Raw genomic sequence first — 20,081 nt, forward strand, 5'->3', positions numbered from 1 at the left:
AAATGAAGTTATGATGTCTATAGATTTGGGTGAGTAGTTATTTGTAAGTCTTAGAAATCTGATTGTGTTGATGACTTCATTCTTGCTGTTGAATGACATGAGTTTGGATGTTAATGATGTAATGAGTAAAAACATTATTATTTTGTGTGGGTAAAAAGACATTTTGTGAATTACTATATAGTAGGTTTTCAACTTATGATTTCTACTTTGGTTATAGTTGGTTCTGGAAATTTTAGTGATTTCTTGTTTACACACAAAAAATTTCTTATTAACTGTAACATGTAAATTTCAAACATACCATATTAAGGCCAAAATTCAATATAATTGAATAATTAAAATTAATACACTATATTTGGCATATACAATGTAGGAAAAATAACTACATACAGATCAAATGTATTGTTCAACCATAATACTGGTGTAATTATTTTCTAACAATTTTAGAGAGTAAATTTTTTTCTATTTCTGATAATACATCCTTTTTAAATTAGGTTTTACTCAATGTGCTTATTTTCATGTTGTGATTTTTTTTAAGTCAACCCACCACTTTACTTAAGCCCTGCCATATATGTAAGCTGTTGATATTAACTGAAATAAGTTCATCAAGGTCCATTTTCGTTTTCGTTTCACAGAGTATTACTTGCTTTGTAAAATTTTTGTATAACTATTATTACTAGAAAATAAAAAACTCCACTGATGTCCATGACAGGGTGGTAGTGTCTCAACCTTTTATCTGGAGGTCCCAGGTTCAAATTCCAGTCAATAATAGAATTTTTCACATGCTACAAAATTCCCTTTCCATATCCCACACACAAACTTCAAGCTTATGTGGCAAAATCATGAAGCAATAGAATTACTGAGTAATCAGTTGTAATTATAATATTGTTACTTAAAAAAAAAAATATTATATTAATAACAGCTTTATTTGTAGAACTATTTTCATTTTTTCATTATCCTTTCTGTTTTTTTTTCTTTAAGTTTTTCAAAATTAAAAAAAAATACACATTTTGATTTGTTTCTTTTTTAATTTAATTTTTTTAAGCCCTGAGTTTTGAAATATTATTTGTTTGCAAATAATAATTTTGACTGAAGACTGAAATAATATTATCAAATCTTTTGAACCTGTTTTAAATTCTTCAATCTAAAAAAGTTTTTATGAGTACAGTTTAAATTAAATTATTTTATAGTTTATATTAAAAAAACATCCAATAGAAAAAAGTGTAATAAAGATAAATTTGGTTGTATGAAAAGAAGGATTATTATAGGAGTGGACTACCTGTGTGATTGTATAGAGGTTTCTACCTGTGTTAAAAACACAAAAATATGGACTGTAGACACTAAACAAATTATTTCTACCCTATTATATACATTATTAACTGAAAATAAACCGGGAAAAAATTGATAAGATTGGTAAAAAACAGTATAAAAAGAAACACAAAATATGCTGTTAATTTTTTTTGTTAATTTGTATGTAGTCATTTGTTAACTAATATCCGTGGAGAGTTTTATAAGCATTTTCTATTTGTTGAAAAATTTGTCATAAAACCTTTGTTAAATAAAATTTGGAAAATATGAATCCATTGACTATTACTGAGAATTTGTTGTTCAGCTTCTACAATTTTGTTTTCTCACATTATCTGTTTATGGATTACATTGTAAAAATAAATGATTTTTTTGATTCTGGGAGGAATAAATTAAAAATAGTAAGATTTTAATAGAAATGTGGAATAGTCAAATATTTTGGTAAATGTTTGAATAATTTGTTAGCCATACACAAGCCTTGTGGAATATAAGTTATTTGTCTATAATTTTCCTGCCAGTAATCACATTTTCTCTTTCATAATTCACATTTCCTCAATATCATTTTCCTTGTATATGCAGGCTAGAATATAATTTTTGTGACTTTCTTGTGATATTTAATGAGGGAGGAGAATTCTATTCTGGGTTTAGTGAATCTATTTCTATTGTAGATTGATGAATTTTACATTTTTTCTATTCTACAAAAATTGGTTATTTGTATAATCTATGTTTTTGATAATATAATTTTTTTTTATAGATGTATGCAATGTCATGGCGTGTAAACCTTCCTAGTCGAATTGGTGATCTTGAAACATTGATATTGATTACTTCATGCATCTGCCATGATTTAGATCATCCGGGTTATAATAACATTTATCAGGTATTAATTTAGCAATGTTAAACTTGTTTTTTTTTTTTAATTTACTATTATTTTATTAGAAATGAAATTGTTTCATGTTATGTGTTTGTATGTTAAATGGCTTCCCTAACAAAGAATTGTGCAAATGAAAATTTTCCTGATTAACTAAATCCTTTCTAACATGTAATGTAATTTTTACACATTAATGATACCAGTTTGATGTATGTTGACAAATAATTTTTTCCAGAATTTTTTTTATTAATTTCTAAAAATCTGTTTTTATTCATTTAGACTTTTCAAAGGGATTTTTTCCTCACCCACTGGGTGAGTCTATGAAAAGCATTATTTGTAATTGACTTTTATTTGAGCTTAATTGACTGTAAATTTACTACAAATTTAATTAACAGCACTTTTTACTGAATGATCAGCCTGTTGATGGATGAGGCCAACTGTTGAAGTTTATTTAGAGTAACAGACTTACGAGGCAATGCAATCTCAGAATAAAATATGTTAAAAGAAATTACTTGTTTGCTTCTACAGGTAAGGATAGGGTATTTGGTAAATCTATTTGACAGTAAACCAATCATTTTTACTAATATTTTTGTATTTATTTATTATTTACTTATGTATACCAGGTTACAGAGTAACAGTACAGTGACATGATGTCAGCAGTACTCTGCAGAGATCCAAGGCATCTGTGTGCAGTTGGGCATGTAATTGAAAAAATACCAGTAAATGTATAGTTTTGAACAGACTCAGGCCGACCACTCCTGAGCTGTGTGGTTAATTGAAACCCAACCACCATAGAACACCGGTATCCACAATCTAGTATTCAAATCCATCCATATAAAAGCAATTGCCTTTACAAGGACTCTAACCTTAGAACTCTCAACTTTGAAAATCAGCTGATTTTGTGATAATGAATTTAACCATTAGACTAACCCGGCAGGTTATTTATATGTGGTTACCTTTGTCTGTTACAAAAATTTTAGCCATTATTCCTGAATTATAGAAAATAAACAATACTTACTTATCTCAAACTGCACAACAAAAGTATTTTGGTTGTATAGCTTGCTATTAATATTTTAGTTTAAAACCAAGGATCTTAATATGCTTCCATTGCCATTTATAATAAACTAAACTGTTATCATTTTTAATGAAAGATGTCCTGATCAATTGATTTTAAAATTAATGAAAAGATTTCAGAAGATTTAAAACAGTATTTGTCAATATAAGTTTCTAAATAATACTAATTAAATAAATCTGATATTTTTTGCTACCTTGTTAAATAGTATTCATTTACATTTTTAAAGCTTTCAGAATTGTTATTTTGTAGTACCTTTCCATTTCAAATAACAATCAATTAACATTATAACATTAAATTTTTTTTATACATAAACTGTAATCACTTCTCTTTACTGTTTATTATTTCTGTACCTTGAGATGCTGCTGAGATAAAGGTTCAATCCCGGCTTCCTTGTGCCTTTCAGATAAATTCTGAGGCAATTAATTGTGTTTACTGACCAACTCATAATGTTGTCTGTGTGACATATAACTTTGTACTACTATAAATAAAATATATATTTATTAGCTTTTCCATTATCATACACATTGTCAGGTTAGATTATTGTGTTAGATGGCTACCCGAGTAATGGTTGTAGGAAATCTGATAAAAGATGCTGGTCACTCCCAAAATTGGGTACAGCCATTACCAAGAATAACAAATATCATCTTTATTAGGAAAATAAGCAGTGAATTGGTTTTCAAATGTCTTCTTCACTAGCCAAGTGAATTGCAGGTCAATCATAGTAAAGTAGAAATGATATTCAGTCTTACAAATGACATCTTTGTTTTGTTAACTTTAGCTAGCATTTCACTTTTTGAAGTATTAAATCTAGCAAATGGAAAAATATTTTACAGCAGCTTTATTGAATTTTTGTGCAGAAATGTTGTAAATCTACATGCAAGTAGTTTATACGTGATTATATAATTTATAATATTCTCCATTCAACAAAAGTTTAAACTGCACAGCCTTATCAGTGATAAATCATGAAAAGTTGAATAACGGCTTATTTTAAAATTGTAAATATCTAAATTTATTCATTCATGAGTTGTTTTATAAAACTTATTAGAAACTTTACAGGTGCAAATACAATAAAAACCATTGTGTTGTCAATTTTTCAAGCAGGTAATTTTTGAGACTATATCAGTTGCAATGTCAACATAAAAATATTTCCATCCAGAGGGAACCAAAATTTCATCCTTTTTATGCAAGGGATTCAGGAATATAAATTAATTAAAATCAACATGTAAACATAATTATCATTCATTTTATTACAAATTTGTTTTTTATGTTACAGATAAATGCTCGCACTGAGTTAGCACTACGTTATAATGATATATCACCTTTAGAGAACCATCATTGTTCCATGGCATTTCGTATTCTGGAATTGCCTGAATGTAATATATTTAGGCAGTTGCCAGATGAAACATTCAGGATTGTAAGAGAAGGTATTATCAGGTGTATACTGGCGACTGATATGGCAAGGCACAATGAAATACTGGCACAATTCAGGGAGTCTTGTGAAGAAGGTTTTGATTTTAACAACAAGACCCATGTCAATTTGGTAATAGAATTAGTTAAACTATATTTTAGTAATTGCATGATCTGTTGAACTTTATTATTTATAAACTTTTTAGTTCAATATTATAGGATATATTAGGTTTATCCACAAACTGAGTGACTCACCAAATCACTCACAAACTTGGCAGTTCAGTTAGTAGTTTTTCAAAAAACCAAACTGAAATAAATTAATTTTATGATGTATTGCACAACTTAAATAAGAAGCTACATATCAGCATTTCACAATAAACTTATCTGCATTTCTTTCTTTTCTGTACTGATCTTTATACCTTAACACAAGTTTTAGTATACTAAACTTTTAGTTGTCTGAATAATATTCTTTCTTTTTATTTGTTAGTTTCTATTCTGTAACTTTTCTTATAGTTCAAATTAGTTTGCTGTTGGTACATTTTTTTTGCTTTGTTAGATTACTTAATAAATTGTGTTGAAATTCGGATTTATCATTTTGAACCTGAATCCAATTGAGTATGGAATGGAAATAACTGAATTCGATTGCCATGAAAAAATTCAAAACCAATGCATCAACTATTAATGTCGATGCTATTAATGCTTTGGAACTATATGCTTTATAACTAATGCTATGCTTTGCTACACTGCTCAAAAAATACAGGAAGCTATTCAAAATTTTTGTTGGGAGGTGTCATGTTCACCTTACAGTCTTGATCTCACACCATCAAATTTTTTTTATTTGATCCTCTTTTTTGTAAGAGATTTTACATGGCACCAAGTTTGGCAATAATGTGCAGGTCAAGAATACAAAAGAAAAGCTCAAGAACACCAAGGTCAACAATTTTTTACTGCTGGCATAAGAAAGCTCATAGGCAGATGGGAACGTGTCTAAGTGTAGCTGAGGATTATGTAGATAAGAAGTGTTATTCTCATTTAATTTTTTTACAATCATTTGTATCTTTACTTGTTGAATAACCTTCATAATAAATAAAGGTGAAATCCCCTAAGTATTTGAAAAAATTTTAATGGAAATAAGATAAATAAATATGGAAGTAGTAAAATAAAATAAAAGAAGGAAACAGTAACCCATTGATTTTAACTTACTTTTCTTCTTTTTTTTTCATTTGACTGGTTTGATGCAGTTCTCCAAGATTCCCTATCTAGTGCTTAGTCATTTCATTTCGGTACAGCCCCTACATCCTACATCCCTAACAATTTGTTTTACATATTCCAAATGTTGCCTGCCTGCACAATTTTTTCCTTCTACCTGATCCTCTAATATTAAAGTGACTATTCCAGGATACCTTAATATGTGACCTATAATAAGCCTGCCTCTTCTTTTAACTATATTTTTCCAAATGCTTCTTTCTTCATCGATTTGCCGCAATGCATCTTCTTTTGTCACTTTATCCACCCATCTGATTTTTAATATTCTCATATAGCACCCATTTCAAAAGTTTCTAATCTTTTCTTCTCAGGTACTCTGATCGTCCAAGTTTCACTTCCATATAAAGCGACGTTCCAAACATATACTTTCAAAAATCTTTTCCTGGCATTTAAATTAATTTTTGATGTAACAAATTATATTTCTGACTGAAAGCTCATTTAGCTTGTGCTATTCGGCATTTTATATTGCTCCTGCTTCGTCCATCTTTAGTAATTCTACTTCCCAAATAACAAAATTCTTCTACTCAAAATAATCTTTTCTCCTCCTATTTTCAGATTCAGTGGTCCATCTTTGTTATTTCTACTACATTTCATTACTTTTGTTTTGTTCTTGTTTATTTTCATGCGATAGTTCTTGCGTAGGACTTCATCTATGCCGTTCATTGTTTCTTCTAAATCCTTTTTACTCTCGGCTAGAATTACTATATCATCAGCAAATTATAAAGATATAGCATCTTTATCTTTTCACCTTGTACTTTTACTCCGAATCTAAATTGTTCTTTAACATCATTAACTGCTAGTTCCATGTAAAGATTAAAAAGTAACGGAGATAGGGAACATCCTTGTCGGACTCCCTTTCTTATTACGGCTTCTTTCTTATGTTCTTCAATTATTACTGTTGCTGTTTGGTACCTGTACATGTTAGCAATTGTTCTTCTATCTCTGTATTTGAACCCTAATTTTTTTAAATGCTGAACATTTTATTCCAGTCTACGTTATCGAATGCCTTTTCTAGGTCTATAAACGCCAAGTATGTTGGTTTGTTTTTCTTTAATCTTCCTTCTACTATTAATCTGAAAATTGCTTCCCTTGTTCCTATACTTTTCCTGAAACCAAATTGGTCTTCTCCTAACACTTCCTCCACTCTCCTCTCAATTCTTCTGTATAGAATTCTAGTTAAGATTTTTGATGCATGACTAGTTAAACTAATTGTTCTGTATTCTTCACATTTATCTGCCCCTGCTTTCTTTGGTATCATGACTATAACACTTTTTTTGAAGTCTGACGAAAATTCCCCTTTTTCATAAATATTACACACCAGTTTGTATAATCTATCAATCGCTTCCTCACCTGCACTGCGCAGTAATTCTACAGGTATTCCGTCTATTCCAGGAGCCTTTCTGCCATTTAAATCTTTTAATGCTCTCTTAAATTCAGATCTCAGTATTGTTTCTCCCATTTCATCCTCCTCAACTTCCTCTTCTTCCTCTATAACACCATTTTCTAATTCATTTCCTCCATATAACTCTTCAATATATTCCACCCATCTATCGACTTTACCTTTGGAAGTCGAGAGTTCCAGCGTTCAAGTCCTAGTAAAGTCAGTTATTTTTACACAGATTTGAATACTAGATCGTGGATACCGATGTTCTTTGGTGGTTGGGTTTCAGTTAACCACACATCTCAGGAATGGTTGAACTGAGACTGTACAAGACTACACTTCATTTACACTAATACATATCATCCTCTTTCATCCTCTGAAGAATTATCTGAAAGGTAATTACTGAAGGCTAAACAGGAAAAAGAAAGATGCATTTAGTTTCATTTGAATATGTAAATTTTTCGCTGAGATCTTGTATTTTAGAATAATGGAAACTTTTAAAATATTAGTAAAGAATAGAAAAATGAGCTAAAAAACAATTTTGATTAAAAAAAATCATATTTTGTCTCTTCCTTCAATCTAGTACAAATAGACCCAGAAAACCCTGTATGCTCAAAGGTTATGGGCACTTCAAAGATTTTGCAAAATGCTTTTATATTTTGCAATAAAAAATTAATTTACAAAGCATCCAGCTTGTGGATACTTTTTGGAAAACATTAGAGCTAGTTTTAAAGAATTTTAAGTGTTTCGAGAAAAATTAAAAAACCTACAAGTCTCAGATGGTTTATTTTTTTGCACTTTCTCGCACTTTTTTGCATATTGGAGATGACCTAGTTATGGAATCATTGTCTATAAAATCTCAATTTATAGGATTACCTAAAACATTATCCCCTGACATCTTTTTAAAAGTGATTTTCGGCTGAGCTATATACTATTTTCACAAGTCACTTGGTCCAAAACCTGATACATATTACTTTCTTGTTAGAAACATTTCTTTTCACCAGTTACATCATCATGCCAAGTTGCAGAGTGGTACGAGTTTTTTGAAAGAATCACCTGTGTTATGTCTAATGCTCCTGGCTTAATCTGTTTTATCAAACCAGATTATAAAATTATCCAAAATATGTTATTAGCAATGTTTCGTACTTAAACGTGTTTATATATATTTATATAAATAGTCTTCATATGAATAGTCTAATGTAAGTAGTCTTAATATTTAGTTTTATTTATATTTATAATAATATTAGTAAAATATTTTATTATATAAGTTGTTATAATTGCCACAAAGGTCTAATAAGAAACCCACTACTGATAATAATCTTTAACAATATTGCTAATTTAAATATATTTTTTGCTTATGCAAATAAGGTGGGTTAACTTTTCCTCTAAAATGAAGTGATTGACTTATCACTAAACACAATACATTCAAGAAAGTCATCGTCTTCATGCTGCAACATTTCAGTTGCAAATATCCGCAGTATAGTTGGTAAGCTTCAAAGCCTGCAACAGCTTTAAATGGTATGGATGCATAGGCAAGTGTTTCTTTAAAACTTTCCATACTCTTATCGCTAGGATTGCTAATTTGCTGGCCTTCCTAACAAAAATTTTAGGACTATGCAGAGTAGACTCCCTGATATGTTTAACATTTTCTTCAGACAGCCTTGGTCATCACTTACTTTTCGTTTTACACAGACTTCAGTAGTTTCAAACTAATTATACCATCAATGATGTTATTGTCACTTAGAGAATAACAATTAATTTTACAGAACACATATGTTGACTGTAACTACAGATTAACACTTAGCAAACTGCAAAACACTGAAGACTTTCTGTTCAGGATTCACCGTTTTTTGCTAGAATGCTTTCAAGCAGAAAGATAGGAGGGATTTGGATTATCTAAAATGAAATGTTTTCTTTGTAGTATCCCAATGACTGAATTCCAATTATGTGGAAAAATCATACAAAACTGTCAAAAAAGGAAGAATGTTCCAATAGATTTATAGGGGACATTTGTCTTATATGTGTCTTTACAATGAATTAACTTATCCAGAAGTGTATTTTCTGTTATAATTAGTTATTTGTGATTATTTTATAAATAATAATTTAATTAAAATATTAATTTTTGTATCTATATATGAAACTCTTACCAGCAAGTTTTTAAATATTTACAATATTTAAAAAAAAAATTAAAACAGTAAAATAGGGAATCAATCTATGGTCAGGTGTGTAATTAAAACTGTCCTTTTTGTTCTTTGATTCTAGTTTTAAATCACCTCATCTAAGATATATTATAACAAAACCCCGATATTATTTTGTGGTATAATGTAGTATTATTATTGTATAATGAAGTTTACTATGTTTAGAATTTTTTATTTTTCTTAAATGTATTTTCTTATGAAACTTTTAAATTAATCTATTGTTCTGTTTGTTCTATTGTTTTGTTAATTGTTCTGTAATGTATGTTTTCCTTTTTTGGTTCTTGCTTATGGTGATTCATGCCTGAACAGAGGTTTAGGATTATTCACCTTATATTGAGTAGTATTTATTTTGTAATTCTGCGAGTAGTAATGTAGTTACTATTACCTATTTACGAAACGCATTTATAAATTGCTAATGTTATTGGAATAAGGTAATGTAAATACTAAAATATTTATAAATTGCTAATGTTATTGGAATAAGGTAATGTAAATACTAAAATAGTTTAGGAACAAACTAAAATTACAGTTGCAATTTCACTGCCTCATTATGTAGTTTGAAGTCTTGCTATGAGCATTTCAAGCTTTAAACCTGCATCTGTTTTATTTATTCTATGGCAAAACATTCTGAATATCTTTTCATTCATATATTTCTAGATGTTAAATCTCAATTTTATTCTTGTTTGTACTTTCTAGTTGTAAAGTACCATAAGGAAATATATATTATGTAGAATATTATCTGTATAAAAAAAATAAAGTAATGAAGCATGACCTCTTTTGAACTCATGACTAAAAAAAACCCATTAACATTTATTTACAGTGGAAAAAATGTTGTCTGTTATTTTTATTTTGCCATATTTCTTTTACACCTTTTTTTTGGGACATAATTGCCTCAAATTTTTGACTGATAGTTGACCAGCAGGTGAATTTTTGTGGGAGTGCCCATGATTTGAAATCACTCTAAGGCTAAACCATTTATTGAATATAAAACGAACACACTAAACTTGAATAAAGTATAAACTATACTCATATTCAAGATGGTGTGATCACAATCAGTTAAAAATAAAATTGACAAAAATGGTGGTTTGAGAAGCTATAGAATGTGAAGGGAAGGGATTATGAAATAACTATTATGAAGAATAATAACTATTATAAATAATAATTATGAAAGGGAAGGGTTACAGACATTGTACTAAGTATGTCTTATAATTCATATACTAATTAGTTATAATTAATACATACTACTCAAGTCAGTATATAGTACTGACATGGTAGTGGTCAATGAACAAATGTAAACTTCAGCTAATATACATGCATAAAAACAGTAACATTCTACAAACTGTAGTGATTAAAATCACACTCATCAGGTGACGGTATTTGTAGCCACTCATAAAAAATATTGCATCAGAATTGTCTCATTATACAAATTACAGAGATATGTCAACATGATAGTAATGTTGCATCACATATAATTAAAAATAAGATTTTAATGTGTGTACATTTTATTTGAAATAATATTAACTTTTTTGTTTCTTTAGTTGTGTATGGTTTTAATTAAAGTAGCTGATATTTCAAATGAGGCTCGACCAATGGAAGTAGCTGAACCTTGGCTTGACAGATTGTTACAAGTGAGTTGAACGTTTATTATTTTTTTCTACAAAATGTTTAAAAAAATTACTAAAGTATTTCTTATTTGTTTTGAAATTTATTATGAACTACATTATTGTGTGAAAAATTATTTTTATGCTTTCTGTTATGAATTTTCTCTAAGCAAAATTATTCAGATTAATTATCCAATAACTGAAGAGTAAAATATCAGTTTATGATAGAAAATAAAATAACAATTTAACTATTTTTAAGATATGATATATTACAGTTCATGAAAGATTTAGTATTTTCCTGTCTGAATTGTAAAATTGTTAAGAATAATTAAAAAAAGGTATTTGAAGTAGATAAATATGAGTATTTGAGTATTTATTTAATATGAGTAGATAAGGTATTTGAGTCAATAAATATGTCATGCAGAAAACTTTTATTATCAAACATAGATTTAAAAAAATAAAAACTTTACACTGGCAGTTAGTTGGAGCAAAATCTTCAGTGTAAGGATATTTATCAGTTGATTGAAGTGAGTATCAGTTGGTGCTTGGGTCGGGGGTCTAGACATGTATTATACCTCAGGGAATTGTAGCACTTCTGAAGAATTAAATAAGTGGAACACTGTTATCATTTGTAAGGTGGTAAATCAAAGTACTTTTATGAAGTGATAAGTTCTATTTATTAAGTATAAAAATTTTAATTGACTTCAATCACCAACAAAATTATATCACTCACTTTCAAGTGAAATGCATAAATATGTTTTCACTTTATATGCTAGATCTAGCAATGAATTGGTCAATGACTACATATGACCACAGACTGTAACTCATTTAGGCTCTCTAAATGAATGATATTCTGCATTACAGAAAATTTGTCATTTTATTTTAAGTGCATTGTTGTTAAGTTGATTGCTTTAATTTATAAATACCAATAAGAGTAATTTTTGGTTTTAATATTACTGTATATTAAATAATATAATAATAATAAACTTATTACTTGAATGATGCTAGGAGAAAGTTACACACACACATATATATATATATATAATTTGAGTCAATATTCACACTCCATTTCTTATTGCCTTTGTTAAATTGGTACTATCAATAATCTATTACTGTTGAAATGACTACATATAACTAACATTTCATGTAAAAAAATTAATTTGGTTTGGTTTTACAGGAGTTCTTTACACAGAGTGATGCTGAGAAACAGGAAGGGCTACCAGTTACACCATTCATGGATCGTGATAAAATAACTAAGCCTAGTTCACAATGCAGCTTTATAGGTTTTGTTTTACTTCCATTGTTTGAAGCACTTGGAGATCTTTTTCCTGAATTGCAGGTAAAGAACATACTAAGCATTTTAAGATGGGAATAATTAGGTAAATCATCTAGCTTATATATCAGTCATTGCATACTTTCTCTCCTCTTTATGAGTAAATGCCTATTTTCATTCACTAATATCTGTTTAAATTACAGATTTCTTGGACTGATGCACAGTTAATTAATTGGGAAAATTTAGTGACTAAAAACAAATGAAAGTTTAAGAAAGAGTTTTTCCCCAAAAAAAGTGATTTGTTACACATTATTGGAAGAAATATTGCTATTGAAAATGTTTAATTATTATGGAAGTTGCTCCTCCACTAAAAATTAATTTATATGGATTTTTCCAATTGAATTGAATTGTTTTAATATTTAAATAATAAACCCATCGGGTTGGTCTAGTGATGAATGCATTGTCGCAAATCAGCTGATTTTGAAGTCGAGAGTTCCAATGTTCAAATCCTAGCAAAGTTACTTTTATATGGATTTGATCTAGATTGAGGATACTGGTGTTCTTTGGTGGTGGTGTTTCAATTAACCACACATTTCAGAAATGGTCGACCTGAGACTGTACAAGACTACACTTCAGTTACATTCATATATATCATCCTCATGTATCCTCTGAAGTAATACCCGATGGTGATTCCCAGAGGCTAAACAGGGAAAAAAAATTTAAATAATAGAAATCTGATGGGGACACCACATAACTTCCTTGCTCACCTATTAAATTACATATACACATTATTTTTTTAAATGAAAAGTACATAAAATTTTATTTCACTAATAACTTTTATTTTTTTTCATAATTTTTTTTGTTGTAGTTATTGAATTAGCATTTATTGTAAAAATGTTTTTACAGTCAGAGGTTAATAATTATCAATAAATCAGCATATTCAAATTTTAAAAAAATTAAATTAAAACAAAAAAAGGAAATGAAGTCGGATTCAATTAATGTGCCTTCCCCTAGTAAGATCCAAATATTTCATTAAATAAAATTTTATTTGGCTATAACTTTGGAACCAATAAAAATAATTACCACTTATGATATGTCATTGAAACGCTCTCAATGAGGGCTTATTAATGCAGTTAAGAAAAAATCCAAAATCAAAATTTTTTGGATTTTGGGCTTTTTTGGACATTTTTGGTTAAATCGATTACAATCAAGGGGGAGGTGCACAACTAGATGTTACAAAGTCCCAAGTTAAAAATTTCGATATTCTGCGGCTAATTGTTTTTGAGTTATGTGAGAAACATACGTGCAGATGTCATCCAGAAACTAGTCAAAATGGATTCAGGGATGGTCAAAATGGATATATCCATTTAAATCTGAAAAAACAAAATTTTTCATGATTACAGTAGTTCCTTTTACTTTGTATAAGGATCTAAAAAGTGAAATTAGTAATGGAAAAATGGTCAAAAAATGTCAATAAAAAGAAAACATTTACATGAAGCTAGATTTTTGTGTATAAATTCTTTGAACCATAAGTTTGAAGATACTGATGAGTGTATCACTATCAGGAGCTTATGGAAGGTTTTACAGAGGTAGTAAGGGATGAAAAATCAGGTTTTTCATGAATAACTTTGGAAATATTTGTTTTCAATTAAACGTTTCAAACAAAAGTTGTAGCCTTAAAATTCTCTAAAATATTCTTTACCAGTTTTCCTGTAAGACCAAGATTGGCCCAGTTATGTTACTATGAATACTTATGTATATTTCACGCAGTACAAAAACCATTATTATTCATCATTTTACATGCTTGAAATAATTTTTTTATTGTATCTTTAATATTCTAGTGAATACCACAAAGTTTTATGAAACTTGTCTATTCCCCCACTCACATTCTTTCTAAACCTTCTCCTAAAGTATAAAATGCTTCCACAAAACATATATTTTGTCTGCCTGTTTTAGGGCAGTGTGTAGAAGCCCTATATTGAATATATAACATTTATTTTTCATACAGTAATGTGTATAAATGTAATTATACACATTGCATTTATGATATAAATGAGTAAATTTTACTCATTTACATCATATAATTATTAATTACAATAAAATAGTAAAAAAGGCTTTTCTGAATTGCTGCAGGTGTGTCCTCTACTTAGTACAGTAAAATTAGTATATAAATAAGGAAAGAAGTGCATGCACATGCGCGTGCACAAGCGCATGCACTTCAATCTCATTGAACTTACAAACAACTATTTTTTTTTTTTTTTTTTAACTGAATTTTTACGGGCATCGACTGCTAAGGTCATTAGCCCTCGTCACATTCTTTAAAAGAAATTATTATCTCCATCAGGATCGTCATATGTAAGGGTGTAAAGGGCCCTTACATTTTATTTAAAAACACAAACTTCACAATAAACATTAAAACATGAAAGACAAGGACAATCACAAACACTTACGGGGTGTAAAGGGCCCCAATATTAAAATTTGAGATAGGTTCTCAAAAGACCATGAACTTAAAATTAAAATTAAACTAATCAATACCATATCTTTCTTTCTTCTACGAAGTCTCATTTATAGTTTGCTTAAGCACCCTCGGGGCGACCAGAACCGCCATTGAGCAGTATATCAGTCGTGCCAGGGTGCCGTGGCAGTTGAATCCTTCTTATATCAGGCCATAGGCATGCACGGCGTACACCCATAGCCTCGCGCCCTCAATCCACCCTTGAGGGTCCCCCATGCCATCATTGGACACACCCCGACTCACTGCTCTTGAATGCAGGTGAGCCAAAATGGCCTAGGCAAGAGGGCTACCTCCCATCACTATACGTGCCACGCTTCGAGACTCCCTTATATGTATATATAAAACTACCGCTTAGAGTATCTCTTACCACAGCTTTAAACTTCCATTTTATAGACTTTTAAGAAGTCCACTGGCGTGTAAAAATGCAACTATATTTTCTTCATTTCCATTATCCAGATCAGCACTAATATTATTTGTAAGACGGAACCTCTTTCTGAGGTCCTCATATATGGTACACTCTTCTATTAGATGCTTGATTGTCAGTGTTTTATTACAAACACCGCACATTGGTCTCACTTCGCCGGTTAACAAATATAAATTTGTTAATCGCGTGTGACCGATTCTAAGTCTGGTCACCGCTACTTGTTCACGGCGAGTCAACTTAAAGTCGCTTTTCCATTTATAAGGAGAAGTTTTAACCGAGTTTAATTTTGTATTTAAACTCCTCCATTCAGCGTTCCACTTGTTTCTTACTATGTTGGTTAGACGGTTTTTAACATCTGCCACTCTTACAGGAAATGCATCCAAGTCATCGCAGACTGTTGCCTTTCTGGCAGCTTCATCTGCGATTTCATTACCTATAATACCAGCATGCCCTGGAGTCCATACAAATACGCATCGCTGTCCTTGTTGTTTTAGTACGTATAAAATGGACAGGATGTTTGCAATTAGGACATCCTTAATGTTCTTGTTCCGAATTGCGACGAGTGCACTTAATGAATCGGAACATATTAGCACTCTCTTTTCGCAATAGTGTTCAGTGTAGCGAAGAGCTTGCTGAATTGCAGTGAGTTCTGCCGTGTAGACACTGGCCACATCTGGCAGTCTCCAAGAGTGGGCTTCTTCATTTACATATATCGAGCATCCAACACCATGTTCGGTTTTAGAACCGTCAGTATAAATTCTAATATGTTCTTCGTAACTACTGACGGTTGCTAAAAATTCCTGCTGGATGATCACTGCTGGTTTCTTTTTTATTTCTCCTTGAGAGAGATCCAAATTTGTAATTACCGCTGGCAAGAGCCATGGCGGTATTTCTCTCGTAGAAATTGTTAGTGTCTCTGGTATAGCAATTTCATATTTTCTTCTTAATTCGTGGTACCTAATTCTGGTTGGTCTGGAATAGGTAGCACGATGTTCATATACTGCAGCCATAGGATGATTCGTGAACAATATATTATTTATATGAGCAGGGAAAGCCCATACATTTGCTGCATATCTTAACAAAAGGATCTCTCTTCTATAATGTAGTGGCATTATTCCGGCTTCAGACATTAGACTAGCCGCCGGACTTGTGCGGAAAGTGCCTGTTGCATATCTTATTCCGCTATTATGAACTACGTCTAACTTTCTTAAGTGCGACTTTCTAGCGGATGAATATACGATACATCCGTAGTCTAGTTTAGATTGAACCAATGCTTTATACAATCTAAATCCAATCTAAATCCAATTCATCAACAACTATTGTTGATGAAGATATCGATTTACTTCTGCTTCTGATAGCTTTGATTCTGCCTAAAAAAGATGTACTTTTTTAAAGCCAAAAATTGGCAAAGTTAAATTAAAATTATTTTCATCACAAAATTTCCGAATGCAATTCATTGATACATGTAGTTTTTTTATCCTTTTAGCAAATGCTTTTAGTGACAATGACACAACCAATTATATACTTGGTAAGAGCAAAAGACATCAATTAATTATCTTTTGAAATGTTTTAAACTAAGTTTTGTTATACGCGTACCTTAATGTTTTGCAATGTAAAACAGTTTATTCAGCAAATAATTTTAGAATAATTTTTTCTAGTTTTAGAATATTTTTTAAAAAAAATAATTTTGTTTAATCTAGAAAATAAGCAAAAAATAAAAAAAATGAAAAAGTAATGTATGATGATAACTTTCAGCTTGTTTCTGAGGAAAAAGAATAAGAGATTCAATATGAATTAATATTAAAAAAAACTCTAAAGCAGTCTTTAAGTAGTTAAATTTTAAACTCTATACAATTTCTATGGAAAGTTATGTAGATCTGTATATTGGAAAATTCTTTATAGTTTGAACTTTCTATGGAAAGTTCAGAAAAATTTTTGCCAACTTTTTTTAAATATTTCCTATTCAAATTTAATAATAGCTTGTGCTGTCAGATTCATAGATGCTTATATAGTTGGAAGAGAACAGAAATTTAAGATGTTATTTAAATTAATTTTTCTACAAATGCTTCAGTAGTTGACTTTTAAAGAATTCTATTTATTTAAATTACTTTATTAAGTGCCTTATTCATATATTTATTTATGTGAAAACTGATTGTCAGGAGATGATTGTTGACCCAGTAAGAGATGCATTGGACTACTACAAGAGACTCAATGAAGCAGCAAAAGATGAGCATAGAATGCATCGGAAAAGTATAGTGACTGCTGATTTTATGTCAGCAGTTGATAATTCCAGTGTTTCTGTTCCAAATTCCCCGACTAATCCATCACCTAGTCATGATATAGTAAAATCAAGCAGTGGTACAAATGTTCGAAAACCTTCTATTAGTTTCTCACAGATGGTAAGTGTTGATGCATTGCTAATTTATTTTTGTTTTATAAGATTATTTTTTTAATTTTTACATTTGAATTGATTAGCATAATTGTATGTAAAAAAATCATTGGGTAATATTCTAGGAAAATCAAATTGTTAAAAATAATACTGTAGATAGAGATTTTCAAAACATACAAGCTACTTACTACTTTAACTTACTATGTTCACTTTTGTGTCTACAGGATGTAAATGATATAACCCACCATGTTGGTCTAGTGGGAACACGTCTTCCCAAATCAGCTGATTTGGAAGTCGAGAGTTCCAGCGTTCAAGTCCTAGTAAAGTCAGTTATTTTTACACGGATTTGAATACTAGATCGTGGATACTGGTGTTCTTTGGTGGTTTGGTTTTAATTAACCACATATCTCAGGAATGGTCGAACTGAGACTGTACAAGACTACACTTCGTTTACACTCATACATATCATACTCATTTATCCTCTGAAGTAATATATGAATGTTAATTACCGGATGCTAAACAGGAAAAAGGAAAGAAGGAAGTAAATGATACTTCAGAATTGAGCTACTTTGTATCTCCATTTGTTAGCAACATTATTTACTTCTGATCATCATTAGTTTCCTGCACATTAGTCTATCACTATTGAATATTCTCATATGTTATAGTTTTTAATCATAGCAAAAGTATATTAGATTAACTGTTGATATATATATCAACAATTAATTAACTAGTCATTAGCAGGATTTTATACATTGATTCTGTGAATTCCTTAGTATATTCTGACAAATTTCAGTTGAATTATTTTTATTTATTTCTTATTGTTTAAAATGCGCATATAACTTTCATTGTGCTATGTGTAAAATTTGTCCAATTATATAATTTAAAAAGGTTCATTCGGTTGTTTGTGCAGAACTTATATTTGTTTTTATATTCTAAAATTGTATTTAATATGGTGACTTATAATTGTATTTAATGACAACTTGCCATATATAGTATTATTATTATTATTTAAAATACTGGAAAAGAATTTATTAAATTCCTTGGTTACAAAAATAAGGAATGAAACAACAGAACTTGAGTTTTAATAAGTTCTGTACATAAAATTGAATCAACCTTTTTAAATTACCTAATTGTACAAATTTTACACATGCACAATCAAGTTATATGCACTTTTGAGCAATAAGGAATAAACACAATAAATTCAGCAAATGTATAATAAATGAATAAATAATACATTATAGTTTAAATATAATTTGATTACATATTAAATAGATTTTCTAATCATTTCAAGTCTGGTGCCATTTACAACAATGCCAACTGCAACATCACTGATATTGGAGATTTATAAATAAATAGCTCTGAAAAGATCTGTTGGAAGGACATCTCTGTATATTTAGAATTTTTTAAAATTACTTTTAAAAAGTTAACTACCCTGCTGATAACTTAATAAGCAATGGTATTTGTATGTAATACCATTTTGTAAAGCTGTGGCTTTCTTTAGTGTAAATATGAAATACACTACTGAACATTAGAAATACAGTGAACAACTACAGTTCTGTTCTTACTATTAGTTTCTATTGAATTTGATATGAACCTTATAGAATAATATAGTTTTACTTTTATGTTTCACGTTTCCTTAAAACTTGTACAATAGGTATTTAATGAGAAAAATACTTTTTTTGTCATTAGTCATAACTTTTTTTTTGCTTCAGAGCAGGGGAAATCTCTATCAGCCACTGTTTGCCCACAATACAGTAGTGTCGGGCTGTCACGACTAAACACTCTTTCCCTCACCAACGATTCAAGACCCACCATATCTGGTATTACACAGCACCATGAGTATGCAATGGGACCTCATTGGGGGTGTTTCATTAAGGCACCTGCTGCGGGAGTCCTGCGGCCATCGTCGCAGGCAGGTATCCCTGTAAGCAGGGGCACCTACCTACTAGCATCGCAGGCTGTCCTTTACCATACTTTCTATTCTGACTTCATCTTCATGATCAAGATCACTGTTTTCATTACAGACGACTGAAGAGGTATCAGCTTCTAACTGGAGGTTCAATTATCTGGACTGTGGATCATCTTGGTAATAATGATGTCAGCAGTTATCACTCCCAATGCTTCTGTACATCTTTCTCTTTGCAAGATCCATTGGTTGTAGCTGAAAATTGTGTGTTCTGGTATATTATACTGCCCTCAATAAATGAACACGTTGAACAAGTGCCTTCCTTGGATGTATATGTAGGAATTGAATGATTCATGACCCATTAAAAACTGGCCAATTCAAAATTCAACTCCCCCCTCACTCACGATTAATCCAGGTGCCTAAATGTCATAACAGCCTGTAGGACCACCTGCCTGTTCTTGTGCTGTCCCAATGTTCTT

The 20,081-nt window shown here is 30.2% G+C and overlaps 1 protein-coding gene across 1 annotated transcript in view; it reads left to right on the top strand.

The window, feature by feature from the left end:
- The window catches only part of Pde9 (phosphodiesterase 9), a 503,564-nt gene that overhangs the window by 467,236 nt on the left and 16,247 nt on the right, over positions 1-20,081 (top strand). Inside the window, exons 11-15 of the mRNA XM_075357846.1 lie at positions 2,057-2,179; positions 4,519-4,785; positions 11,033-11,122; positions 12,273-12,434; positions 17,467-17,706. Of these exons, the coding sequence (XP_075213961.1) occupies positions 2,057-2,179; positions 4,519-4,785; positions 11,033-11,122; positions 12,273-12,434; positions 17,467-17,706 (882 nt within the window). The remainder of the gene's footprint in view (positions 1-2,056; positions 2,180-4,518; positions 4,786-11,032; positions 11,123-12,272; positions 12,435-17,466; positions 17,707-20,081) is intronic.

This window comes from Lycorma delicatula, chromosome 2, assembly GCF_047948215.1.
Source record: "Lycorma delicatula isolate Av1 chromosome 2, ASM4794821v1, whole genome shotgun sequence".
NCBI classification, from domain to species: domain Eukaryota; kingdom Metazoa; phylum Arthropoda; class Insecta; order Hemiptera; family Fulgoridae; genus Lycorma; species Lycorma delicatula.